This window comes from Pithys albifrons, chromosome 15 (genome assembly GCF_047495875.1).
Source record: "Pithys albifrons albifrons isolate INPA30051 chromosome 15, PitAlb_v1, whole genome shotgun sequence".
Lineage (NCBI taxonomy): Eukaryota > Metazoa > Chordata > Aves > Passeriformes > Thamnophilidae > Pithys > Pithys albifrons.
The window spans coordinates 11,098,541-11,126,074 of record NC_092472.1 but is presented as its reverse complement, the minus strand read 5'-3'; the positions used below and the strand labels follow the sequence as shown (position 1 = coordinate 11,126,074).

The window sequence follows — 27,534 nt, the reverse complement described above, 5'->3', positions numbered from 1 at the left end:
GCTCTGCTGTAATAGTAACTATTTTCAGAATTAGACACTTCTGTATTTCAGAACCCTTAACAGGGGTTCTCAGCTGACATAACTCTTCTGCAACTATTAGCAAATTTGTGGTTTTTTTTTAAAAAAAAGGTTTCAAGCTCTGAAGTAAGAATAAAGAGTGGTGCAATGAAGACAGTGTTTTAAATATTCCTTTATAAACACATTACCATGCACTTATCATTGACATGGACTTTTTTGGGTCAGCAGTAGAAGTAGTCAATGCCATACCTGTAATCATGCACAATTTTTCTTGCATTTTCCAGTTTGGCATCAGATAACAAAATATTCCGGGGGTCTGTTACAGTAAAGAAGTGACTGGCTCGTCCAACAAAAGTGCTTTGATCCCATCGAGGCTCCTTGATATTAATATTTAATGGTATATCCGCTGACATCTTCTAAAACTCTGTGAAGAAAACAGGAAAATTTGCAATTCAGAATTCTCCTTCTTTCCTAATGTATCTATAACCTGCAAGAAGTGGTCACATTTAGAGTAAAAAAACCTGAAAATTTGCTGAAAATATCGTATTGAAGGGAAGGAGAACTCAAGTATTTCAAAAGATGCCTGAAGTGCTATAAAGTGAAGTGACAGAAGAAATATTTAATAAAACCCAGTTAACTTCTCTGGCATAGCAAAACAAAATAAAATTAGGAACACAAACTCACCAAGTTCTTTTAATAAATGTTTCTCTAAATCCATGTTTCAACAACACAGAGATTATATAATACAACAATTTGCCTCATTATGAACATATGACTAGATCTCCTAATGATACTTCAAAGATGGTTAAAGAACTACAATGAAGGACACTGAACTAACACAGTTTTGCATTTATAGGCCATAAAGCTCAGAAAATTAAAAATTATTTCAGGATGTCTAAGTTTACTTCAACATCTAACAAAAGGAGTACAGCCCCTCCAGAGCACAAGCTGAATGAATTTTAACTTTCTTAAGAGAAATTTTTGAAACACATCCAATAGCCAGTTAAAAAGAGGACATCCTCCATGTAATGCTTGTTCAAATGGCTGAAGGAAATTGCTTCTATATAAACACAGATGATGTCACATAGCACTTTATCCGTTTTAATAGGAAAAATGTCATTATTGTGAGGACAACCAACACACATGGCATAAACTGCCACTCAAGTGTATTTTCATCTTGACTCAAGAACACCATGAAGTTGTCTGAGACATTCTGGTCAATTTGATAAAACCTATATAATGTGCAATGGAAGAAATCTGCAACAAACACCACAAATAGAAAGTAATTAATTCGTGTCAAGTGTCTCCATCATAAAAAAGAACTTGTGGGAAAAAAGGAGAGACGATTCGTGAAATGTGAAGAAGCTTTGCCAGGCTCTCAAATGCAATTATGATGCTTTTCCTCTACCCCAAGTGGAAAAAATTGCAAGTCTTTGGAAAAGTAAATTTCTACAGAAATAGAGGCACAAATCTTCCCATCTACCCAGCAGCTTTGAGCAACAGGAAGACTTCCCCACCCAGGGCAGGAGGGAGAACTGGATGACCTTTAAGGTCCCTTCCAACCCAAACCATTCTGTGATTCTGTGATTCCAGAAGGCTGGTAAATGTGGTACAGGAGGCCAAACTAATTTTTGCTCCCTTCCCCCCTCCACATTTCCCTCACTGTTAAGTTCATTATTGTACAGGTTCTTTAATTAGTAGGATTGTTTTCATGTGATACATTTCTCACCAGGCACATCACAGATGAACACAGGTCATGGAAATGAGAAAAGACTCAGGGCAGATTTGGAGAACAAAATTCTCATGCAGACCATCTGAACAAGAGAGACTCCTTAGGTTTCTTTCCCCTTTTTTAGTACCTTATCATGAAAAATATGCTCCCATGAATACTGACATGTTGTGAAACAACAGTCCATCTTCTGGTGTAAAGTGGGAACTGCTGGTTTTGCAAAGCCCTGTGAGGCAACTGCATTCATTTATTCAAAAACTCTTCCACAAAAAAAACCCCAAAAACGGACACTAGGGCTGGTAACTTGTTCTATGAATGCTTTCCTATTGGTACGTTATTTGTAGGAAAGTCCAAGTATAAAAATATTTTTATAATTAAATTATCTGTTTCATTAAGAAAAGATTAAAAACTGCCTAGGATAGCTTATGATAATCTGTTTAAAGCTAACAAATGCTGAATAAAGCACGCCATAAATAGAGGGTCTTTTCTTTCTTTTCATTCTAATTAGCATATACACTACTGGGTTGTCTGTGAATTGTTTTTAAATACATCTGATACCTCTGTCCACAAAAGGGTAATAAGAAATCTACAATAAGGATCTTCCTTCACTGCAGATGGTTCAAGGTGGATCTACAGAACATAAAAGACACCACTTTCACATCCTGTCTTTATCACCTCCCCACCTGATCTACCCCATGTCTGCTCTGATGCTCCATAACCCAGGTGTGCTGACAGAACTTACTAATGGGCAAAAAAGTAATTCACCAGAAGGAAAGCACCTGCACCTGTACAGGCAGTTTCTGATCTGCTGCAGAGAAGGGGAGAAGGACCTGGAGGTCCTGGTGGACAACAAGCTGTCCCTGAGCCAGCAGTGTGTCCTGTAGGCCAAGGAGGCCAATGGGATCTCGGGGTGCATTGGGAAGAGCACTGGCAGCAGATCAGGGAGGGGATCCTGCCTCTCTTGTTCAGCCCTGCTGAGGCATAGCTGGAGTGCTGTGTCCTGTTCTGGGCTCCTCATTACAGGAGAGACATGGAGCTCATGGAGCTGGCCCAGCAGAGGCTGCGGAGATGCTGAAGGGACTGGAGCGTCTCTGTGAGCAGGAAAGGCTGAGGGAGCTGGGGCTGATCAGCTTCCAGAGAAGATGCTGAGAGGGAACCTCATCCATGTCTGTCAGTGCTTGCAGGGAGGGGTCAGGATGGACCAGGCTGTGGTTGGAGGTGCCCAGCAATGGGACAAGAGGCAAAGGGCAGGAACTGATGCACAGAAAATTCCACCTGAACAGGAGGAAGAATTTCTTTACTTTGCAAGTGAGAGGATGCCCAGAGAGGGTGTGGAGTCTCCCTTACTGGAGATACTTCAGAGTTGTTTGGACACATCCTGTGCCATGTCCTCTGGGGTGACCCTGCTTGAGCGGGGAGGTGAGACCAGATGACACACTGTGGTCTCTTCCAACCTACACCCATCCTGTGATTCTGTGAAAGCAAAGCGAGGCCAGCCCAGCTTCCTGGATTAGGATGTTGAAAACGCACAGCAGAAGGTGGAGGAGCAGGGAAGGTCTGCACTGCCAAGCTCCTCCAACTGATGAACCAGTGACCACCCTGGGTCACTGCTGTGCTTAAGTTCAGGCTCTGCAGATGCAGAAGTCAGGTTTAGCCTTAAATCTGCAGGGAGAACAAAGAACAAGGAACACCGAGCAAAGATAATTTTAAACATTTCCACGTGCCAGAGTCCAGAGACTAAGTGTCTATGTTACTGAACAAGAAAATGGGTGCAAGAGAGGTCTAACTTGCTGCACACCAGTAGAACTCCCAACCCTTGTGTGTCTATAGGTATGATGGCAGAAGAGATAACAAGATACAAGCAACAGGAGTAAGAGAGTAACCAGGGTGGCTGTAACACACTCTAGCAGAATAAAAGCAACCCAAAGACTGTACACAACCACTCTCGTTGTCAGCACAAGGCAAAATTCCTGTTTCCATGCCTTTCTCCCTGTTACCCAGGCTAGCCAGACTCAGCTAGAAGGAGCATGACAGCATGTGCTTGGTCTTTCTTTCTCCCTGTAAATTTACCAAAGAAGTGTTAGTGCTCCAGCAGCAAAAGCAACCTACCAGAAAAATGGAAAACATCAATTAATACATGTGCTACAACAAAAGATCTTGCTTGAAAACACTGTATGTGTTTAGAAAGGTGGAAACAGAAAACACTGACTTTACTATTATTAATCTTAATAAAGGACAGTATATAGCCTCCAATCTTGCATAGCATGGAGGGGAGTGGACAGCTGTCTACCCTGAGAAAGGTTAGATCTCATGTAAAAACGGCAGTAACATTTTAGGCAACAGCTATTTAAGTGCCTAAACCCATTTTCTTTTCTAAATGATGTGACTGATATAATTGACTTGCACTTTTAGTAGGTAAGAAGGAATAGTTCTGTTCTAAAGAACTTTAAAATAAACCAGACAGACTACCAATGTCCACAGAGAAGGAGCTGATATCACCCATACAAAGGAGTGTAAAAGAGTTCAGACACTGGAATTATATAATTTAGAGACATATAAAACTTGCAGTGAAGCAAAAAAGGCGGCTGAGTTTGCCAGTCTTGGGACTTTGAGTCATAGACCTGTTGCAATAGTGCCTAAGAGAACCATGGAATTTCTGCCTTGAAAATTTACAAGTTTTCCAGCAAAATATTTTTAGGATAAAAGCCCTATAGTTTCTTGTTAAAAGAAACTGTATGATTCTACTCATGACTTATCAGACCCAATCAGTAAATTCTGAAAAGGGAAACAAATCCCATAAAGCAAAACCTTAAGTTAATAAAATGCTTATGCACTTTCTAAATACTTTATGTAGTTATAAAAAAAAATGTACAACTATAACGTAAAAATGGTGACTGTGCACAAAAATGGTTTCATCAATACATTATCTAACAGCCATCATCATGAACTATACAGCTTTTAAAAAACTAATCTCATTATCCATAATTTAATTGTGTAAAATAAAAATAAAGGACATTTTGGTTAAATCAAATTTAAATAAATCCATCTGAACCCTGAGATAAGTTTGCAAAGAAACTGGAAAGCAAAAGCTCAAGTCCTCTACAACAGAGATAAAATTGTTTGCTTTGTTACAGTCAACTAAGGAAGGCAAACCCCAACGACTACCTATCCATTAATTAATTGAGGTGCCTATATATGAACACCTGAAATTATCATTGCTATTCAGTGAGTACCAGCAGAGGGGAGACCACCCTGATATAAGACAAACATTTGCATCAACAGCACCTGAACTATTAAGGTGGAAAGGTGCAGCAAAAGTGCCCAAGGGGATAGTGAAACAACTCTCCTCCACATTAACAGATGATTTGGGAAACAGCAAGAATTTTACAAATTTTACAAACACAACAGTTACTGTAATAATCCATACTGAAGTATCACTTTGAGGTCATGTTCACACAGGAGGATCAACAGTAACAGAAAGGATAAAAGACAGCATTGTAACACAGTCAAACCATTATCATTGAAAACATGCAATAAGAAAGGAAATAATATGTATTTTCATCATTTTAAACAACAGATCAATTAGAAAGGTATTTAATAGAACTACTTGTACCTGCAAACCCTGCAGCTGGTGACAGTCCCCACCAGTAAATTAAATGAGCAATAAAGAAAGGACTATGCTCTCTGGCACATTCATATCACTAAACTCTTTCAGTTTCCAAACCAGGGCAACTGTATCCAAACTGCCCATGGAGAACTGCAGCTAAATCCGCCCTTGTGCTGCCGGATTGTCTGGGTGAGCATCAGCTGGCCCGGGCAAACCCGCTCCCTGCTGCGCTCCAGCGAGTTAACAATTCGAGGGACGGCATTCCCATGGCCAGGAATGTTTTTGGGCACTGTTTGTCTCCCCAGCACTGACACAGAGGTTTGATTATCTGTGTATTTCACACTGCAGCTTTTCCTGTGTACCAGGGCATGTTTTCAGAGTCGTAACTGATTTTGAGTTCATGAACTTTTCCATGACTGTGCTGTCCCTCCATGAGGCTGAGGGAATTGGGACTGCTCAGCCAGCAGAAGAGAAGCTTCGGGGGATCCTAATTGTGGCCTTTCAGTAGCTGAAAGAATCCCACAATAAAGATGGAGAGAGATTATCTACAAGAGCCTAGAGTGACAGAACAAGGGGGAATGGCTTCAAACTGACACAGAGAGTAGGTTCAGATGTGGCTGCCCTATCCCTGGAAGTGTTCAAGGCCAGGCTGGATGGGGCTTTGAGCAAGCTGGGTTAGTGGAAGGTGTCCCTGCCCTTGGCAGAGGGATTGGAATGAGATGATCTTTAAGGCTCCTTCCAATCCAGGCCATTCTGTGATTCTATTCTATCATGCATCATAAATCAGGATAAGAATGCCAGGGGAAAAGATCTTTGACTTGCACTTTTAATCAGAAAGTGATATTGAACTGAGCTGGAAGTCTCAGTACCAAGAACATACAAATTTCTTGCCCTCTCTGATCAGATAGAATCATCTGCCAGTTCGTGGTCTAATGTTTAATACTAATATTAACTGAAGGTGGAAAAAAAAAGGGCTTAAGAATAAGTGAGAGTGGCATCTACTAATATAATAATTACATACAAAACCAGCACAAAGTCTGATGAACAGTTTTGGTTCAAAGGCTAAGTTTAGATTTGCCTTAGAAGCAGCAACAGCGAAAGACTTTAAACCTTGTTTAAAGGTTAACAACAGCAGTTGCAGCAATTATACAAAATGCAGATTCAGGAGTTGTCAGGAGTTCAACTCTGCAGTTCCTTTTCAAAGTTCACATTTTAAACATCCCACTGAAGGTCATGCAACCACTTTTCCAACAAAGCAACAACTAAAAGAGTAGCAATTACCATTTAATTTATTTTAGACAGTAAAATACCACTCAATTCTGAACAAGTCAGACATTTGTTCATTTATTTTTACAATTTATAAACTGTGTTGCATGACTGAATAATCCAGATGGGCACATGGTCTGGGAAATTCTGGACAACTTAAACTCATGCAGCAATGCACAGTCAATGAAAAGCAGCTTTGCTACCTTCCTTGAAACAATTTATATTTTCTTATGTTACTGACACCATGTATTTTAACCCAAGGCTTGAAAAAAATACACTTCATAATTAAGAAACTTTGTCAGCTTCTTTCCAGCATCTAAACTAAAATTTGGAATACTGTGCCAGAAAAAAAGTTTCATGATGAGGTACCCGTGAACCCAGGGAGAAGTCTGAAGAGATTTCTACCTCCAAAAGCAGTGCAGATATAATTGTGATAATGCACATTGTGACATCTCACAAACTCCCAAACTGCAATGTGTAACCCTCAATTACAAAGCATGGAATGTGCTGGGTATTCCAGCTTAAAAGAGAGTTCCAGCCAGCCTGCACATAGGAGGGCCAACACAAATGCTGAAAGGAAGGTATAACTTGTGTGTCTTTTACCAGGACTCAGACCCCTAAGTTCAGATGATGTCAGGTTGCTCAGATCATATCATGATTCACAAAATCTTCAGGAGGCAACTAAGAATTCCTTTTTAGAAAAGTGACAGTGAGGCTTTTCCCTGAAAATCCAGTAAAAACAGAAGGTAGTAGCCATACCTCCTTCTTAACAGAATTCTTTATGATCCTTTATAATAGGAATAGTTTAAAAGTTAGAGCCTGGTGCTGCTGACATTTCATATGCAGACTCACTGGGAGAGAGAAAAATAAGATTTGACACACTTAGGTCCCTAAATCTCAGTTTTTCAAAGCAATCTCTTAACAATCTGATGTCCAGCTGTCTGTGCCAAGCTCTGTGAAATGAGATGTAGGCTGGAAAACCTTGAGGTTGAGAAAAGTACCTGCTGCTATAAAATGGGGAGAAGAACAGCCAAAGCAACCATTGCACCAAATTGCTGTTTGTTTTTGCAGAGTTGAGTTCTTTGGAAACATTTCCCTGTTTTTCCATGCTGCGTTCATAGAAAAATACTCAGGGATCCTGTTAGGCCTCTTTATTCCTCAAATAACACAATGTTCCTTTCTGGGGCTCCTTTGTCTGAACGAACTCAGATTTTTCTTTTCCAATGCCCAATTTTCCTCAATGCCCACCCAAACAGCTGATGTGTTGGCTTAGGAGAAAAGACAGGAGATAAACCACCCTTTCATTAGTAAAAGGTGACTTGTTCTACTTTAAAACTACAACACATTGGCAAAGCAGCAGCAGAAAGGCAAACCCAGCTACTACCCAGATTTTAATTGCTCTGGCAAAGAAAAGAACACAAGGCCTTCTCCAGGGATGTCAGTCATGGCAGTTAATGAGTTCAAATGAGAAGAACTTTTAGGGGAAAAAAGCATTTTTGTGTGGTGGCAAAAGAGCACATATCAGACTTATCAGGGTTGGTAAGCAAAGGTATTTGGTGTTCCTCTATTTGCACTAGTTTGCTGCCACAGTTTGAAGTAAGCAGCACAGCTGATGTCTGGGAGAAGTCTGATGCAATGTACTCACACCAAATGTTAACAAAGTCACTTGCCAAGTGTTTGTTCCCCAAAGCAGCTTCTACCACCAAATACCTACTTAAATGACCAAGGAAAATCTTTGCACTATTTTTCCTACTGCAGTTCTAAACAGAATGCTGGAGAAGGCAAATCATGGCAACACTACAAGACACTTGTTTTTTTTCTCCTTATAAATGTACATCCCACTTGTAGCCTAGCAACAAAAGCAGCAGACTGGATGAAATGGATCGAGCCTGCTCCTGGGGCTCTCTCCTCAAAACAGGAGCCATCTTTGGCGTGTAACTTGACCAGAGATTTCATCATTCTGCACTAAAGCCACTCCAGATGTTAGAGGTTCCTGCAGCCAACTCAGCAGTGTTGGCTTTCAATCTGCCACCTCTTCTCCCATCCCCATCAAACATGAGGCACATTACAGGGACACAGCACGTGTTCACCTCATCTTCACATTAAGAAAAACAAACCTTCTTTGCTAATCAGAGTTAGTGCAAGCTTTTATTTCAGTCCTGGTTGCTGCAAGCTTCTTTCTGCTCCTTAGTTTTTAACCCTTTGCCCTGGTAAACTGCAGTAGGTTTGTCTCTACCCATGCATGTTCATGGCACTCTTCTGTATGCTTTCACTATTTCATGTATCTTTTTCTGACAGGATCCATACAGGTGATTATTTAATTGCACATTGGTACAAAGCCAGTCTTCACACATCACCCCTCACACCCATTATAAGAGGAAATTATTTATAACTGAAAAACTTTAAAAAGTCAACAGTCATAATTAAAATCCATATCTCTGGCTACTAGATGACTGACCTTGGAGTTATTCTGTGTGTTCCTCCTCTGGAAAAGATGCTGCTGCAGCAGCGGGGAGCCTTGTCCCCTGCAGGCCTGGGGTCTGTGCCACTGCCACGCGATCCCTGTGACACAGAGCCCACATCAGGGAACAGCGAGTGGCTGGGGGAGATTTGGGGGGCAGGTGGGGAAGGAGGAGCTGTGATGTGTGCAAGGAGGAGGGGGCTGTGGTACCGCAAGTGTCCAGCCCTGCCACAAGGTCAGGGTGACCCGTGGGGCTGGTACCCAGTGGAAGGGATGGGACAACACAAGGGGCTGGGAACCAGCAGAGGAGACAGGGTGACAAACAGAGCAGGGCCTCTGAAGGGCTGACAGAGGTGACAGATGGGGCTGGGCCCCTGCAGAGGGACCGGGGGTGACATGGGGGGCTGGTCCTCTGTGGAGGGGACTGAGGTGGCAGATAGGGCTGGGTCCCTGTGCAGGGGACAGGGGTGACATACAGAGTTGACACCCCTATGGAGTGGGCAGAACGACACATGGGGCTGGACCGCTGCGGAGGGGACAGGGGTAACAAACACACCAGGGTGACAGATGGGGCTGGTCCCCTGTGCAGGGGATGGTGCCACACGAGGTGCCGCTCTCTGGTGGAGGGGCTGCGGTGACACGGAGGGGGCTGCGGTGATATGGAGGGGCTGCGGTGGCACAAAAGGGGCTGCGGTGGCACGGAGGGGGCTGCGGTGGCACGGAGGGGGCTGCGGTGACACGGAAGGGGCTGCGGTGGCACAAAAGGGGCTGCAGTGGCACGGAGGGGGCTGCGGTGGCACGGAGGGGGCTGCGGTGGCACGGAGGGGGCTGCGGTGACACGGAAGGGGCTGCGGTGGCACAAAAGGGGCTGCAGTGGCACGGAGGGGGCTGCGGTGGCACGGAGGGGGCTGCGGTGGCACGGAGGGGGCTGCGGTGACACGGAAGGGGCTGCGGTGGCACAAAAGGGGCTGCAGTGGCACGGAGGGGGCTGCGGTGGCACGGAGGGGCTGCGTCCCTGCCCAGCCGCCGGTGCAGCAGCGGCGCTGACACGGCAGCCGCCCCGCCGCCCGCTCTCCAGCCGCGGCCCATCCCCGCGGGGCCGTCCCGGCCCCGGCCCGGTACTCACCGCAGCCGCCCTGATCCCGCTGCCCGGAAGAGCCTCTCTGGGTGCCGTGGGCAGGGGCCGGGAGGCGGTGGGGGCCGGCGGCTCCGCCCCGCTCGCTCCGCTCCGCCCCGGCGGGGCAGGGCTCGGCAGGCCCGGGGAGTGCGGGCAGAGCCCGCGGCCGCCGCCGACACCCGTACGGCCCCTCCGCTGGCGGCTCACATGTCTCTACATGCAATTACACTAATTATTTCATAGAATATCCTGAGTTGAAAGGCACCCACAGGGATCATGAGAGTCCTGCTCATGGCCCTGCCCAGAACAGCGCCAATAATCCCACCATGTGCTTGAATGCGTTGTCCAAACGCTCCTTGAGCTGTGCCAGACTTGCCTGGGGAGCCCGACCACCCTCTGGGTGAAGAACCTTTTCCTAATATGCAGGCTAACCCTCCCCTGACAGCTCCAGGCATTCCCTCGAGTTCTGTCACTTATCACACAGAGCAGAGACCGGAGCTGCCCCTTGGGAGGAAACCACAGACCCCGAGGAGGTTTGACCTCAGTCTCTTCTCCAGGCAGCACTGGATTGGGATTGTTGTTACAGGTTTATTATTGGAAACCCAGGTCACACCAAAGACCCCAAACCTGACAATGAGGTGACCATAAACTGCCACAAGTGAGGACAGCACCAACAGCTCAGGAGGCTGCTTTGAAGGTTGCTCAAGTATGAGAGGTCTTATCACATTGCTGTCACCTAAGGAAGGAGATAAAAAGTGCATTGGCAGCCAGATAATGAGTCACTGTCACCCCCTTGCTCACACTCAAGCAGGACATCCCTTCTTGAGCCAGGCTCCCAACCCATAACCCTTATGACTGATAAAAGCAATGGGAAGGCAGCAGTGCTCCTGCAAAAGCATCACTGCTGCTTTCCTCCTGGACTCAGCCTGTTCTCAGGTTCAAAGCAGCAACATTCTCATCTGCACATCATATTCCTGTTACTTTGGCCATGGTTTTCAGGGCAGGATGTGTATTCATCTCTGTTTAAGGAATTCAAAGCTGCTGATAGCCAGTAATGATGTGGATGCAGCAGTGGAAGAGGAAATCGCCACTGGCACAAATAGTGGCCTCACAACTGTCATTTGCCTTCTTTCTGTTATTCCCAGAAGTGGCTGGGATGCTGTGACAGTAGAAACACTCAGGAATTTCAGCCCTTCTGTTTTGCTCTTTTCCTTCCTCTGAAGTCCACGTCAGCCCTGTACAAACTGCTGCCTCGTCCCCGTGGTCTGTAACTCAACATGTCCCGACAGATGACACTGTCCCCAGGGCTGGTGCGGGCACAGTGTGAGCACAGGGAGGGGAGCGGCAGTTTTGGGCTTGGCAGGGGCACGGCCACAGCCCCGGGGCGGGCGGAGGGTCAGCCCGGGTGGGATGACACGGGGGTGGGCGCCTCGTCCTGCGGCTGCCACGGGCGCGAGGAGCGCCCTTTGCGGGGCGGCACCGCTGCGTGAGTGCCGATCAGTGCCGACCCGAGCAGTGCCGATCCGACCTGTGCCAACCCGAGCAGTGCCGACTCGATCAGTACCGACGCGGCCAGTGCCGACCCGATCAGTGCCGACCTGATCAGTGCCGATCCGACCAGTGCTAACTCGATCAGTGCCGACCCGTACTGACCAGTACCAACTCCGCCCGACCGGTCCCAACCCGACGCGTACCGATTGGAACAAGAACCCATCCGAACCGAGCCCTGGCAGAGCCAAGACAAGCCGAACCCCGGCCCAAGACCAACCGAGCCAATCCCAGCCGATTCGAAGCCGAGGCGAGCCGACACAACAAGTGATGCTGAGTGTTCTGGGTGTGGGGGAACACGTGTTCAGCAACAGCAGTACTAGAGCTAGTTCACTTCTTTCTGTGGACCAGAATAACACGCCAACACACACAAGAGGATAGCAAGTACCACCTATAATCCAGCCCAGTTCCTCTTCTGTTAAAATTCCCACTGTAACATCACTGCGCTGTCCACAGGTCCCGTCCATGGAGGGGTGACAGCTGTGCACGCAGAGCAATCCTCCATTTAAACACCCTGAATACAGTGCTGGCAAGGTCTGACCTCCCTCTCCTTGCTCATTGCAGGGCACTGAATGGGAATTTTATAGTAAAAAGCATTTACTCTCCCCAGGTATTACTGTTTGTGGAGATACATTTACTGATGAAATCTTTGCTATAAAGCTCAACTTCTGTGAAAATTTTGATTTTTAAAAAAAATTAGAATATAGTTGTGTAGGCTGGAGTTTGTTTTCAGCTTTTAACTAGCCAACTCAGTTTATGATTTTCATTGAAAAATTAAGATTTAGCCTTCATTCTGACACAGACACACCCAATCTCAGATGTATATCTTCTATTTGTCTTGTGGCTCTACAACTTAGGTTTTACAGTCATAAATATGACAGTTGCAGGTGCAGATATACCAGGTGAGAGTCCATCATGAAAGAGTAAAAACTACTCTTGCACTGCATTTTTCCTGCACAACATAATTTGTGCACAATTTATGTACTTCCCTGATAGTGTCTTTAATTCTTTTTCATCTTGTCAGGCACATTCCAGTCTTCATGACCACTTGACAGATTGAACACTGAACACATCTTTGATGGTCATGACACTTGTTGCTAAAATGTTGCAATGACTGATCAGGAAAGATGCCTCGTTCAGAAAATAGAAACAGCTGGATGTCATGCACAGAAATGAATTAGTTTTTGGTGGGTATAACTGGTGCTGATGGTACCCCTAGAAGTATTTGTTGAACTAGGCATGAATTTAATCATCCACATGTTTCCACCTGGAAGAATTCCCAGACTATTATAGAACAAATTCTTCTCTACAGTGACCAGAAAAGGAGAATTTGTTTTCCTCTAAAATTACAGCCTCATCTAAGAAATCAGTTTTACTGTATTTGCTTTCCTTGAGCTTTCCTGTATTTCTAAGTGGACATCAGTGTTTTTTGTTTTTCTCTATTTCAAATTGGCCTTGGGAATCAACTGAAAAAAAATGAAGAGTTGCTGCACATTGATTTTATGAACATAAATGTCCAGTAAGTGGCACTGCAGGACCAGGAATTCCAAATCCTGGATGATAAACAGTGCAGTCATAGAGTAAAGGCAAGTCTGGGAGAAGTCAAGACTTTTCTGTTCCATGAAAAAAGTAGTTGTAGAGCAGGTGGGGAATGATGTGGTGACATTCCTGAAGGTACAGTGCAAGGATCTGGGGTGTATTCAGCTGCTGACTTTGGAATATGGTGTCAGGAACTGGCCTTGTCAACAAGCTGGCTGTTATCAGGGGTTTGCCAGAAGAAATCAGCAACATTTCTGGGAGCTATTCATTAGCACTTGATGGGGGGTGGGGGGTGGGGGTGGTAGTGGGGGTGGTGCTTGTGAAGGCTTTGTGCTGGATTTTGCCATCAGGAGCAGAATGCTGAGTGAGGTGAACCATGTATATACAGCACTTCCTGTGGTTTCCTGATGTAATGTACATGAATGTTGTGTCGAAAATCCCAACCCCAGACTGGAAGGGACATCAGCACAGTCTGGAGGAGTTCAAGGATTGTTTCTGTAAATGAGCCAGAGATGTCTGTGACTCTTTGTCAGTATATCAAAAAACATCACCTTGTTTTTCCATTCTTAGTGGATAAGGAGTAAACTATTATCCTGAGAAATTTGATCAAACAGACCAGTAACACTACATTTTTGGCAATATAAATTGTAATAAAACTCTTATATAAGCTGATAGATTGTTACTTACAAAATCACTTCAATGTTTTGGCTCCATCTGCAATATTTGAACTCAGTTCTAGATTACTCATGCTATACTGTGCCAAGCTAAATTGATGCACACTCAATTTTCCTATTTCTCTAGATGCATAGTTATATCAGATAAGAATAGAGGAGAATGACGATGAAAAGCCAATCTGCATTAGAAAGGACATAAAGTTATGTTTAAAGGGATCAACCAGCCTTTCAAGGGGATTAGGAAGCCATTTCCTCTGTGATGTGGCTATTTTATAAATGTCTTCTGTAGGACCATTCGTGCCCTGAAGCATCTGAGCACCCTGTGGCAGCTGCTGTTGGCAGCAAGGCTCTTGACCATGCTGAGGGATCTGGGATGTCAATATGCACCTGTGGGGGCAAGATGAAGTGCAGGAATATCCCACAGGACACAGGGAATAGCCACAGAATCTTAAAACTGCCTCAACCAGACCTGACAATTTTTTTGTCATCATGTACAGACCAGATATAGCTGAAGCTTTGTTTTTTTTGCACCTCCTGAGTTTTTCCAATGGCTTTGTAAAACAGCAGTTAAAAATAGGAATTCTCAAATGTTTATTCCTGCAACCAAAGAGAATGGAACTTAGGATGCAGAAGCAGAAGATGATACACAAGACATTTTTTGCAGCAACATGAGCAAACAGGTGAGAACAAGGTGTGGCAGCACAACATATGACAAAACAAGACATCACAGGTCAACTCGGAATAGCACATAGCATGTCACAACATGCAGCAGCACAAACAGGATGGAACAACACTTGACACTGTGCCATGGCATGATAGATATACCTGAAAGATGATAGAAATGCCTAGAGAGCGGTGAAAGATTCATGGAGGCAGGAAATTCCTATAAAGCTATGGAAAATGTCTAGAAAATCACTTAAAGTCCTAGAAGACTACAGGGAACTCCTGAAAAAAATTGGGGAAATTTTTTGAAAGCAAAAGTGAATTCCTAGAAAGCTGTGGGAGGAGTTCAGGGAAGCAAAATGTGAATTCTGAGAAAATTGACTACAAATTCCCAGAAAGGTGGAGGAAATTTCTGATGAAGTAAGGAGGAATTGCTGTGAAGCAATGGAGAAATCCTAGAAAGAAATGCACAATTCTTAGAAAGCTGTTGCAAACTTCTAAAGAGCAGAAGGGAATTCCTATAAATAGAACACAATTACTAAAAAACACCAGGGAAATTTCTAGGTCATTAGGAGTTTCTTAAAAGCATGTGGAAATTCCTAGGAGGCAAATGTAAGTTCCTGGTAAGGGGAAAGAAATACTTGTAAAACAATGAGGAGGTTTACTAGAAGGCAAGATGAAATTTCCTAAAAGCTGTGTGGAAATTCCTAGAAAACTGGAGGGTATATTCCCAGAGATCACTAGGAAAATCCTACAAAGACATGTGAAATTCCTAAGAAGATAAAATCATAGAATCATTTAGATTGAAAAAGCCCTTTATGATCATAGGAGTCCAACTGTTCCCTCAGCATTGCCAAGGCCACCACTAATCCATGTCCCCAAGAGCCACATCTGCACATCTTCTAAATCCCTTCAGGGATAGTGACTCCATCACGGCCCTGGGCAGCCTGTTCCAGGACTTGACAACCCCTTGGGTAAAGAAATTTTTTCTAATATCCAATCTAATCCTCCCCTGGAGCAACTCGAGGCCATTGCTCCTGGTCCCGCTTAGGTGCCATCAGTCACAGGGTCTCGTGGCTCTCTTTGCTCCCTGGAGGTTCCCTGGGTTGATGAAAGCCCCCGTGCACCATGCTGGAGTGTTCTGCTGATGATTGTGCTGGCACTGAATGTGGGAAAATGCAAGAAAACAATGGAAAAATCCTGGTTGAGCTGTCCATACTTTGTTAAGACACAGGGAAACTCTTAGAACAAAATGCTGAGAAAAGCACAGAAGAAAATCACTATAAAGAATGGGGGGAAAATGAACCTAGAAAGTAGATAGGAATATATCCTATAGCCTTTTCCAAAATAGAACATGTATCTAGAAGACATCCCTGATTTTAGCATCTCCTAAATGGTGAGGACTGGTTTGATGGGCTGAGGAAGAGACACTGGATGCCTGTATTGGTTGAGCTGAGCCCTGGCATGCACAAAGCCCAGTCCTGGGCAGCTGAGATTTCCTGGAAGGGAACAGGGAGAACTGGCTGGCTTGGGAGGCCCCTGACCTTGGGACAGATGTTGACAAATGGATGGTGAAACTCAGGGAACATTTCCAGCCTGGGAAAGTACTGTCTGTTAGAGATTGTCTTCACAACAGCTCTTTGCAACACAGGGTAGGGAAAAGCCAAGGGCATTGAGGCAGGATGCAAAGAAGGAGATGTTACTCAGGTTGTGGGGGTGAAACAGTCCTGCCTGATGTGGTGGAACAGACACAGAGGCTGCTACAGGATAACAAATCCAGGTGAGCTAGGGTGAAAGTGGATTTGGGAGTACATTGTAGTTTGGGGTAATCTGGTTGGATCAGTAGGTTTTTCAAAAGGATTCTTGTTTGGAATTTTATTGTACCTGATGAAATGTTTCTGATTGCCATCAAGCCCAGACTGTGTGATTTGACTTTGACAACCAGCATCTTGCCTTGGAGAACCTGAAGGTGGAACTGTGACATCGCAACATCAGCAGAGTTCTCTGGGGAGCTGCAGATGGGAAAATGCTGCCTGATACAGCAGAGCACCAAGACTGGGACATTTGTAGTGGTCTTGTCACTGCTGGACTGCTGGTTGACCCTCTCTACCACAGCTGGACCTGCTGGGTACTGTGGGGCTGCTACCCTTGCAGAAAGCCTTGGCTGGGCCCTGTGGCTCCCTACAGTGTAGGTCTGAAATGCTGCTGTGAGTCTTCACTACGAGCAAGAAGTGATGCTTCTATTTTTTTGGTAGGTATTAGATAATTAATTCAAGGATTTGTAGGCTGCCAGTGGCAAAGTTGTGGAGCCTGACCATGCTGGATGTGTAATTATGTGAACTTAGCAATTAGCTCTGGGGTAAACTATTGCTCTCTTGCTGTAAGTACCAGAAAATGTCCTGCACCAGAAAACCAAAAAAATCTTCTGTTAAACAGTTCTTCTCCATCCATCAGTCAGGGGCTGGGTTGGAATATGGGTAAGGATCTATTTGATGCTGGCATGCAGCTCAGGAGTAAATCTGTAACACCAGCTTAGGAGGGAGAATGCCACCTACCAAACCATCTGCTTAGAAAATTGTATTATCCACAATCTCATCCGCTGCTGCTAGAAATCACTGTCAAACTCACTGCTGAAGAGTTTTGCTGCTAATGTATCTATTTGTATTCTTTTTATCCATCCCCTCAGAATTAATTATTCCTCAGATTAATTTCATTCTAATGAATCATTCTGTATCACTGGCTTTATTTCATTTCTGAGATACTAATTAATATGTCAAAGCCATCTTTAACATGAAAAGTGCTGTCATTTTCTCCATGACTTTTCTTTAGATTCATATATTTATTTTTTTTCTGAGGGCCTAAAATGTCTGTCCAGTGTGGAGTGAAAGAAAAAATGAAAGCTATACGGTATTTAAAAAAAAAAGGTTATGCAAATAAAGCCTAAATAGGGAAGTAATGACCCAGTCAGTATTTTTGTGTTGATTTACTAATTTCTGAGCCTTTTCATATAGTAGGCCCACAGCAATCAGCCCTGGAGAGATTTTATGTACATGGCTTAGAATATAAAATTCAGCAGTATATCCAGTGTCTACATTTGTCAGTGAAATCAGAAATTTCGAGGTGTTTTTTATTTGTTGGGGTAGATTAGGGTTTAAAGAAAGGATCTTGTTAGTTTGCTGTGGGTTTCCTGGCACTGTTCTGCTGTGCTGCAGGGATGAGGCAGTCAGAGGAAGCATTTTTCTTTCCTTAGAGCTCTCCTCTCAGCTATAATTTATTCTTATCATCCTCTGCAGTTTGGCTCTCTACCCACTCTGGAGGGAAGTGTTGGCAGGGCAGTAATCCCTCTCCTACCCTGTATCTCTGGCAGATGGAAATCCCAGAAAGAGAAGGGGGAAAATTTTAGGTTTCCCTGCTTGAATGATTTCCAGGGTGATTTAAGATCCAGTAATGGTCTTTGGATTGATGGAGCAGGTCAAGCTCAAAGAAGAAGGTCACTCCAAGTGTTCCTTGTGGGAAACTTTTCTTTCTCTGGTCCTGTGGGAGTGAGTGGGTGGAACTGGAAAAACCCCATAAAAAGTCACTGCATAAGCTCTGCCGATTAAATAACACAGTTATTGGCAGCATTGCACTGAGTTGAAATTACCCACAGCTCCTGGAGCTGGGGACTGTGCAGGTGACAGCTTCTGCTTGGATCCCTGACTGCAGGTTTGGTACTTCTCTTTCTTTCCTGTCTTCCTCATCTCTCCAAAAAGAGCCATTTTGTTGTAAAATCTGGGGTGTTAGAGCTGAAACTCCCCAGCTCTGCTCTGGGTTTGCAGGCATAGAGAGGGATCACTGGTGAGGGAGGGGAAGGGGACCAGAGCCTGAATGGGCTCTGAGCAGGAAGATGTTGGGAGAGAAACATGGCTCCTTCTTCTTCTTCTTTACAAACAACCAGATGATGGCTTTCCACCACTCCTAAAGCTTGTGTGTGACACGAGTCTGCTTTTTGAAAGGCTGCTGCTTGATTTCCAGAGCAGAAATCCCTTCTGCAGACTCCAAACAGGGATGGAGTGGGCCGGGGATGGAGTTGGGCTCTCCTGGCTGGGATCAGGCTGAGTTCTGAGTTCCGAGAGTGCTCAGAAGGGGAGATGGCAGGGGAGCAGCAGTGCCTGATCTTGCCTCCTGAGCACCCTGCAGCCAGTGCATGAGCTCCAGATCCCAGGAAGCAGTAGCACTGCACAGCAAATCCTTCCCATTCATACTGTCCTGCATCGCCCTCTGTGTCCGGCTCTGCCCCTGCCTGAATTAGCCACCTCAAATAAGTTATTTAAATTCAGACTTTCATACATGGTGTTTCTGTGTGGGCTTTTTTCATTTTCCTTTTCTCTGTTAGTGTTGAGATTTCCTCACATACTTCACCAGTGACCTGATACCAAGGGACATTCTGTGCACTGATTGCCACTGGAAATACAAGTCAACATCACAAGGGCATTAATGTGCTTTTTGAGATCAGCCCTACTGAATCCCCCAGACACCAAGGGAAATGCCTCTAATCTACAGTCAAGAAAAAGTGCCCACACTCAATACTGAATATTTAGGCCTCTTGTTGTCAGTGTTTGGGGACTAGAAATCATTTCTCTCACTGATCCTTTCTCTCTGCTGATGGATCTTTATCACTCTTGACTGAGCTTGAGATCCTTGGAGATGTTAGTAATATTTTTTTTCTTCTGCCATTCTTTGCTCTGTGCTTTTTTATTTACTACTGTAGTTTTCGCTGTGGAATGCTCAACATGATAACATCAATTTAGACAATGTGCTTCAGTGACCTTTAAAAGGGTTCATAGCTGTTTTTTCATTTCCAGGGACCCCTGATTTCCTGAGAATGTTACAGTGAGACAGAAGTTACCTTGGCTTATTAACATAACCAGCTATTTGCAAACCTGACAGCTCTTTTAGACATTATTTCTGATACCATACCTCAGCTGACTTTATGTTTAATAAATCCCGTGCATGCAGACACAAAAAGGCATCCTGAGAGTGATGTAAGTACAATTTGTATCCATGTATTGTAATATATTTTGTAAATTCAGTTGCCTTTCTCCAGCTCTAGTGTGTGAACTATTTTGTAGGCTAAAGCATGTTTATTTGTGAATCTCTGATCTGGGCTTAGTCCAGCTCTGACTTGGTCTTCCAGTAGCTAATTAGTGTTTGGATGAAGATCATTTGGATCAAGGTGCTACTCAGTATTTATAAATTTTAAATCTTTATAAGTAGAGTCCCCGGGGAGGAGCAGGTGCCTCACAGGATGGGAATAGAGACACAACACCTTTCCTTTGCTGGGCATTGCTTTGATTCCAGCATCAGTCAGGAGTGATTGAAAAGCATTACATAAAATTAAGCAGATGTTTTATGTGGGTACCCAGGGAGAATTAAACAAGTTCTGTGCTTGTTTCTGAATCTCCAGTAAACACCTGCATCATCATCCTGTTGCTGGCAGTTTTAGGCAAGTCCACACATGGATGAGAGCTGATCCTTCTTGCACTGGCTGGTGACAGGTTGGTCAGGGAGCAGCAAAAGAAAAATTCACCCAACACTTGCGTAACTGGTTCCCAGAGTCATGTCAATTGGCTTCTTAATCCCACCACTAAATTTACTTAAATAATAATAGGGGTTTAATAGATTTCACTTTTGTTCCTCACCTGGGTATGACTATTAAGTCATGAAAGTTTTAAAAGCTTATAAATTAGCTGAAACGACAAATTAGTACAGCAGGGTGCCCTGCAGGAACTGCTGGTGTTCAAAACTACTGCTGAAGGGGCTTTGCTTCACTAGTGCAGACAGGGCTGAGCCAGACCTCATGTTCAGCCTGAACTGCTCACACAAACTTAGACAGGACACAGAAGACAGGGTTTGGCTTCTGAAAATACTTGAATTGCACCCCAGAAAAGGATTGTGAGAGTCTTACAGGCTGTTGTGAGTAGGAAGCTAAAAGGCTTTTTCATAATAACAGACTGAAATGAAAATTTGAAACCCTCACTCATTTGGGCAGCATTAGGTTCCTCCAATGCTGAATTCAGCCTCTTGCTCAGGAAAGGACATTCCCTGACAAAAATGAAGAGTTCACTGAATGAGCTGATAAGCAGATGCTTGAGACCAGACTGCCCTTTCCTCTGCAATGTGTACCTCAGTTCTTCAATAATTCTGCTTTTTGTGTGCTTGGAAGTTGTGATTTCTCCTGGAATAATCCAGGGTGGCTGTGGTAGAAAGTAATTTTAGGAGAGCCTCTGGAAGTTGTTGCAAATAAAATCAAACATGCTCAGTGACTTCTTATACAGACAATGCTTCCCTCAGCCCAGGGTTTCTATGGAAAAATAGAAGTGTGCTACCTTTTCAGAAAATATGTATCATGCAGTAAACCCCACTTGTGTGGTGCTTTAAGAAGGAGACAAAAGAAAAAGAATATTGGAAATAGAAAAAGAAAACTGACAGTGACTTTCTTTAGAGATCTCTATTACCAAAGAACACAGGATTCATTTTCTTGTCTATTTTCACCCTCCTCTGGGGATGAATGATGATTAAAGGACAGGATAATAAGCAGGAGAAGGGTGGAGGAGAAGAAGTACTTGCTGAGAAGCAGTTAAAATTTATGAAAAAAGAAAGAGAAGGGGAAAGAAAAATAAGTGTTTCAGTTAACTAGTCAAGGTTAGCTAAGCACTGTATCTGCTTCAACTGACATTATGAAAAATTACAGAGGGCAACTTCACTAGGGCTGAACCTCACAAAATTTATGTTGACAACTTAGTGAGTATTTGATCTTCTAGGAGATTTCTTAACCTCCCTGTGATGTCTTTTATATTTATTTTCTGATTTTTGGGGGCGTAAAATTCCTATGCATAGGCTGCAAATCATCACATTCATCTTTCTCTGCCTGTTGCAGCCAAGGTAAGCAAGAAAAACCCTTGTGAAGAATGAAAGGGGTTTGAGGAATAACTGCTCTGGTTTTGGTGCTTACTACAAAACGGAAAGGAATTTTGCAAAGGAGGTTTTGAAGAGAGCCACAGGTCTCATTGCACTGAGCTTCCTCTGCCCTCGGAGGTGCCCGCTCGGGGCTCCGACAGCTCCGCAGTGTTTGTCCCCGCTTTTTGCCTTCGCCTGAGCCCGCACGATTCAGTTGGGATGCGGCTCCTCAGCAGCCACATGCCCCGGGGAGCCTGGGCTGTGGGTTTCCCCCACTCCCTCCCTGCCTGACCGCAGGATTGCGATGGGCACGGTGGGAGGATGCGGAGGGGGCGCGGGGAGACGCGGCGCGTCCCGTCCCCTCGGTGCCACTGCTGCCCCGACGGGGCTGGCGGCCGCCCCCCGTCCGTGGCCACCCCTCGGCCGCCCAGGAGAGGGAGCCCGGCGGCCGCGGCTGCGCCGGGGCTGCGCCAGGCGGGGGGCGGCGCGCAGGGAGCGCGGCCCAGGCGGAGCCCCCAGCCCCGGCCTCCCGCCGCCCCTGCCCCGCCGCGTCGGGAGCGACTCCCGGCCGCCCGTCCCGAGCGTGCCCCGAGGGAACGCCGCTCTCGCCGCGGCCGGGGCAGCCGCGGTGCCTCGTCCCGCGGCCCCTCCCGAGCATCGCCCATCACAGGGGCGCGGTGCCGGTACTCACTGTCCGCATCAGTTCACTGAACCCGCCCGGCTCACAGCGCCGGGGCATCGCGCAGCCCCCCGGGCATTCCGCAGTTTGGCGGAGCTCCGGACCGGGCAAAGTAATCCCGTCTGCACTAAACTCCAGCAGAGCCGCTCCCGGAGCCCGGCTCTGCCCCTCGCCCCGGCTGCCCGGGACGTTTTTCCCCACGAAAGCTGGAAAAGCTACCAGAAAGAAGAAGCTGCGCCCAACTGAAGATGTTAGGGGAGGCGAAGGGGGGTGGCTTTTTGCCCGCTGCATGCCTCCATGCCTGTCATTCCCTTGTCTTAATCCTTTAGGAAGGAGTCGCCAGGCAGACAGAGGGTTCCTGGAGGGGCGATGCTGCCGAGCCCTGCCCCGGGCAGAAGGAAGTCGGGAGATGCGCGGCCCGGGGGTGACTGCGAGAGAGAGTGAGGAGCTGCCTCCGCCTGCGCCTTTCCGAGAGGGAAAAAGCATGGTAAGATCTGGACCCGATTCCTGGAGCGCAGCCCCGCTGAGCAGGAGGTGGGATTATTCCGGAGCAGTTATGGAGAGCTATAACCTGGCAGTGGAGTGTTAAAGCGACTTGTCCCTGCTGTAAGAGGAACCCACTGGGTGCACCGCTGGCGTCGTGGTCGAGGGAAGGTCACTCGGGTCCTCATCCTCCTCTCCCCTTCTTTCTCCATCCAGCGAACGGCAGAAGAAAGAATTGGTAGTCGACTCCTGCCAGGGTTGGGAATACCGTGCCTTTTGCCTGGGATGATTTGCCCTGATGTGCCACTTCCATGGGATGTACAAAGTGCGACTGGGACTGATCTGGCCAACAAAGTTTGCAGAGTGATCAACAGGGGCCGTGGGATGGAGGGAGCTGGGCACACACCAGCAGGGTCTGTCACGCATGGTCCGACAGCACAGACCTGCTGCTCCCTAGAAAACTAACTCCTGATGGTCCAACTCTTACTTCTCCCCAGCCAATTTGCACTTTCAGGGAAAAAAACCTCACACAAACAATGCAATGCAGTGTTCCTGTGTTGGTTTTGTATATGAAATTTGCTATGCAATTCCAAAACTAAAAGAGGAGAGTCGGCCCTGCATCTCAGAGCAAAGAGAGAGTCAGAGGTGAAAGGTAGGAGCCAGCATTTCTTGTTTAAATAAAACAAATAACCTGAGCTAATTCTTGCTGAAAATCTTAAAAACACTCCTAATGTATGTTTATTTATTTTGTCTTGGAAATGTAAAAGAGTTTGAAACTAAGTGAAGATTTGCTTTCTGACCCTGCCAAGAATCAGAGAACTGATGTATTTTGTAACAAAAATGTACTGAGGAGGAAGGATGGAGTGTTTCATCATTTAGGGAAGTAGGGAAAAGGCACCTTGTATAATAAGCTTCAGTAAATAAGGGCTAGTGCAGTGGACACTGGAAACACTCGATCAATAGTCTATTTAAGTGGGAATATATACAAGCATAGAAAAGTGATTGCTTTCCTGTTTGTGGGGTGTCTTTGGAGAGGACAGCAGCAGAACATTTGCAGGTGAGCTGTCTGAGTTCATGCCGGGGTGATGCAGTGTGTTTCTGAAGGGATTGCTAAAAAGCCCAGTGCGTAGGGTGGACAATGTTTATGTCTTTTCAGTTCCTGCTCATAGAGCTTTCAGGATAATTCAGAGTGGGTGAGGTCCATCTGGGAGTGAAGGGATTATAAGAAATGACCTTTGGTCTATTTGGTAATGAGTAATTAATGGACGTCTGATGTTTCTGATGTCTGTAAGGAAAGGAGCTGATGTCATCATGAAAATCATGATATGATTTTCCCTCAGGAGGAACTATGACTTGGAACGACACCACTATGGATGGGGAAGGGTTGCTGGTGGAAAGGGACTCCTCTTCTTTTCGCATCCTCACGGGCTGCTTTCTCTCACTACTGATCCTCTCCACATTGCTGGGAAACACGCTTGTCTGCGCAGCTGTCATTAGGTTTCGCCACCTCAGGTCCAAGGTGACCAACTTCTTTGTCATCTCCTTGGCCGTGTCAGACCTCTTAGTGGCAGTTTTGGTCATGCCTTGGAAAGCGGTGGCCGAGATCGCCGGTTTCTGGCCTTTTGGTTCATTTTGTAACATCTGGGTGGCCTTTGATATTATGTGCTCAACAGCCTCCATCTTAAATCTCTGTGTCATTAGTGTGGACAGATACTGGGCCATCTCCAGCCCATTTAGGTACGAGAGGAAGATGACCCCCAAGGCAGCCTTCATCATGATCAGCGTGGCATGGACTTTGTCTGTGCTGATTTCCTTCATCCCTGTGCAGCTGAACTGGCACAAGGCTACAACCACAAGCTTTTTGGACTTAAATGCCAGCTTACAAGGTGTAAGCATGGACAACTGTGATTCTAGCCTGAACAGGATGTATGCCATCTCCTCTTCTCTAATTAGTTTTTATATACCTGTGGCCATCATGATAGTGACTTACACAAGGATATACCGGATTGCTCAGAAGCAAATCCGACGCATCTCAGCTCTGGAGAGAGCAGCAGTGCATGCCAAGAACTGCCAGAACACAAGTGGCAACAGGAGCAGTATGGACTGCCAGCAACCAGAAAGCAACTTCAAAATGTCCTTCAAGCGGGAAACAAAGGTCTTAAAGACTCTGTCGGTGATCATGGGGGTGTTTGTGTGCTGCTGGTTGCCATTTTTTGTATTGAACTGCATGATTCCCTTCTGTGAGCCTACCCAGCCATCCAAGGGAGCAGAGGCTTTCTGCATTAATTCCACCACCTTTGATGTTTTTGTATGGTTTGGATGGGCAAATTCTTCCCTCAACCCCATCATTTATGCCTTCAATGCTGATTTCCGGAAGGCATTTTCAACCCTGCTGGGCTGCTACAGACTCTGCCCAATGTCTGGCAATGCCATAGAGACTGTGAGTATTAACAACAACGGGGCAGTTGTTTTTTCAAGCCAACATGAGCCCAAAGGGTCCAGCCCCAAAGAATCTAATATGGTTTATCTGATTCCACATTCGATTATCTGTCCAGAAGAAGAACCTCTCAAAAAGGAAGAAGAGGGTGAACTATCTAAGACCTTGGAGAAAATGTCTCCAGCACTGTCAGGTATCTTGGATTATGAAGCTGATGTTTCTTTGGAAAAGATCAATCCCATTACACAAAATGGGCAGCATAAAACCTGAACAGTAAGGTTTACTCAGCAAGACCTAATGGTGTATATTGTAATAATATTTTGGGGAGAAAAAAGATACACAAGATTTTTTGGTAAGAAACTAAGCTCTAGGGAGAAAAATACCCATTTACACCAAGCCCAGAATTAATTTTCCTTGCATTCAAAGCAAATTTAACATTTTAAACAATAAACAGAAAAACATACTGGAAATTGGTTATAAAAAGCATGTTAAACTGTACTGTTCACACTGAGGAAAATACACAAATTTAGATACAGTGCAGTGACAAAGAAAATACTGCTTCTTCTCTACACAGAGAAACTGATTTCTAACTTAAAGTGAGGCAAAAGATAAATGTTGAGTATTTAAAGATTAATGTTTACTAGAAGTTAAAAGATTGCTGTGTCTTGTGATAGTGGGTGTTAACAGGTCCTAATTAAAGACTGAGGGATTGTAAAGGTAGGTAGATGCCTTCTTAAAATTATTTCTGACAAATAATTGAGCCTTATAATGAGAATGGTTATTTTTAAAGCTTTGAGAGGTAATATGTTGATACTGGTTTTATTTATTTATTGTTTTAAATTGATATTTTTCATATGTTATAACAGATCTAGCTTTATTTATGTTATTTAAGATGTCTAAATAATGGGATATTTTTGGAGTGTCATAACTACATTTTGACCAGTCAACCAGACAGCACTTTATTACAAGCTCTGGAGAGCTGGTGAGGGGAATGGAGGAATGTTAAGAAGCTCAGCAAGAAAAGAGGGAATCTGATGCTGTGTGGAGTTCATTTGCTTGTGGGTTTTTTTAAGTGGGATTTCTTTCAAAAGATAGGACCAGCGTTGACTGAGTTGTGAATTCTCTTCCCTTATAGAAATAAAAGAAATTGCTGCTATTTATTTTTAAAAAGTTTCATGTTACAAAGACTTTGCTAGAATGTCAAGTTTGTGGATCTGTAAATACCTTAAATATGACTACAACCTTAAGACGAATCCAACTTGGGAAGGAAAGCTTAGATAACAATTCTTAGTATAAAATGTTTTGTATTTATGTAAGATAAAAAGCTTTCTCTGACTTTTCTTATTTCAAGTCTTGGATATCTTTTCTGAACAAACACAATGGATTATAATGGTAGTAAAGATGTCAAACCTTGTTATCACCGGTGTTACTGCAGGACCACCTGGATCATTCTCTGTCTGCTACTCTATCATGGTCAGAAATTAAAACCTGAGGTACCTGGTGCTTTACTTTGGGAACTGGTAGGACATTACATTTTAGTAATTGCTGTGTCAATAGTCCATTCAATAAGGAATAGTGCCTCATTACCACTTTGGATTAAGACGTTTCTAAATACAGATGGAGCTGCAGCCCCCACCTCAAAATCCTCCTGTGAACTTCAAAAAAGTTACCAATGTTTAATTAAAAAAACCTGCTACTTTTCCATTGTCCTTTCTTGCCGCTTCCCTTTGTAATGCCAAAAGCAATCAGTGAACATTAGCAACAAGAACATTGGGTGTTAATATTCAGCAGCATTCAAAGAAATCAATTTCTTTTCTGAATGGGAGAACATACCCTTTGGAACAACTTTTTCATAACATATATCAAAAAATGTGTTGTCAGGAAAAGAGAACTGAGAGGAAAAAAAATGAACAAACTATATACATCCTGCATCAGGTCTGTGTATTTATGTATTGTGAATGTTTTCATAATTTTATTGCCTGTATGCTGCTTTCATACATATAATAAAATTATTTTGTGAACAGAAGGTCAAATAAAACAACCTACATTGCATTTATTAAATTCATGCTGGGTTTTGGCAGTTGCATTGATCATGTTAAAGGGAAGGACACTTCCCTTTTTTTCCTCATTTGCCCTTATTTAGGATCACACCTATGAGACAGATGGGAATTTCTATTAGAAGAAGAAAAAGCCTCCCTACTACAGAACTCTGAGCCCTTGCTCTAAACTAGAATTTGAAAGCAATAAAAGCAGTTTGGAAACAACCACTCCCTGCTTTAAATGTGTAAAGCTCGACCTACTGGTGACTCTTATTTCAAAGATATTTTTTGTTGTGGTGTAACAGCATAGTGAAGTTGGTTTATAGCATGCTTTT

General features: G+C 44.6%; 2 protein-coding genes and 1 long non-coding RNA gene across 6 annotated transcripts in view; 2 read left to right on the top strand and 1 right to left on the bottom strand.

Moving 5' to 3' along the window:
• Positions 1–27,534, bottom strand: part of SFXN1 (sideroflexin 1) — a 42,720-nt gene that overhangs the window by 13,902 nt on the left and 1,284 nt on the right. The window contains exons 1-3 of one of the 4 annotated variants that reach the window (XM_071570355.1): positions 10,208–10,316; positions 9,079–9,182; positions 268–442 (exon numbers count right to left, since the gene is read on the bottom strand). In XM_071570355.1, the coding sequence (XP_071426456.1) occupies positions 268–431 (164 nt within the window). In that variant the 5' untranslated portion in view covers positions 432–442; positions 9,079–9,182; positions 10,208–10,316. Of the gene's footprint in view, positions 1–267; positions 443–5,360; positions 5,528–9,078; positions 9,183–10,207; positions 10,317–27,534 lie in introns of those variants that run through there. The other 3 variants (XM_071570356.1, XM_071570358.1, XM_071570359.1) reach the window with 3 other exon arrangements.
• On the top strand, positions 16,325–19,618 carry LOC139679007 (uncharacterized). Its single transcript, XR_011699124.1, has 3 exons — positions 16,325–16,402; positions 16,536–16,873; positions 19,467–19,618. It is a non-coding gene; the product is annotated as an uncharacterized lncRNA (long non-coding RNA).
• Positions 23,286–27,192, top strand: DRD1 (dopamine receptor D1). Its single transcript, XM_071570354.1, has 2 exons — positions 23,286–23,375; positions 24,064–27,192. Exon 2 carries the CDS (start codon positions 24,072–24,074, stop codon positions 25,428–25,430), a length of 1,359 nt encoding a protein of 452 aa, XP_071426455.1. The 5' UTR covers positions 23,286–23,375; positions 24,064–24,071; the 3' UTR covers positions 25,431–27,192.

Bases quoted from the DNA above. Each gene is read 5' to 3' on its own strand.
- DRD1 (XM_071570354.1), top strand. From the start codon at position 24,072: ATGACTTGGAACGACACCACTATGGATGGGGAAGGGTTGCTGGTGGAA.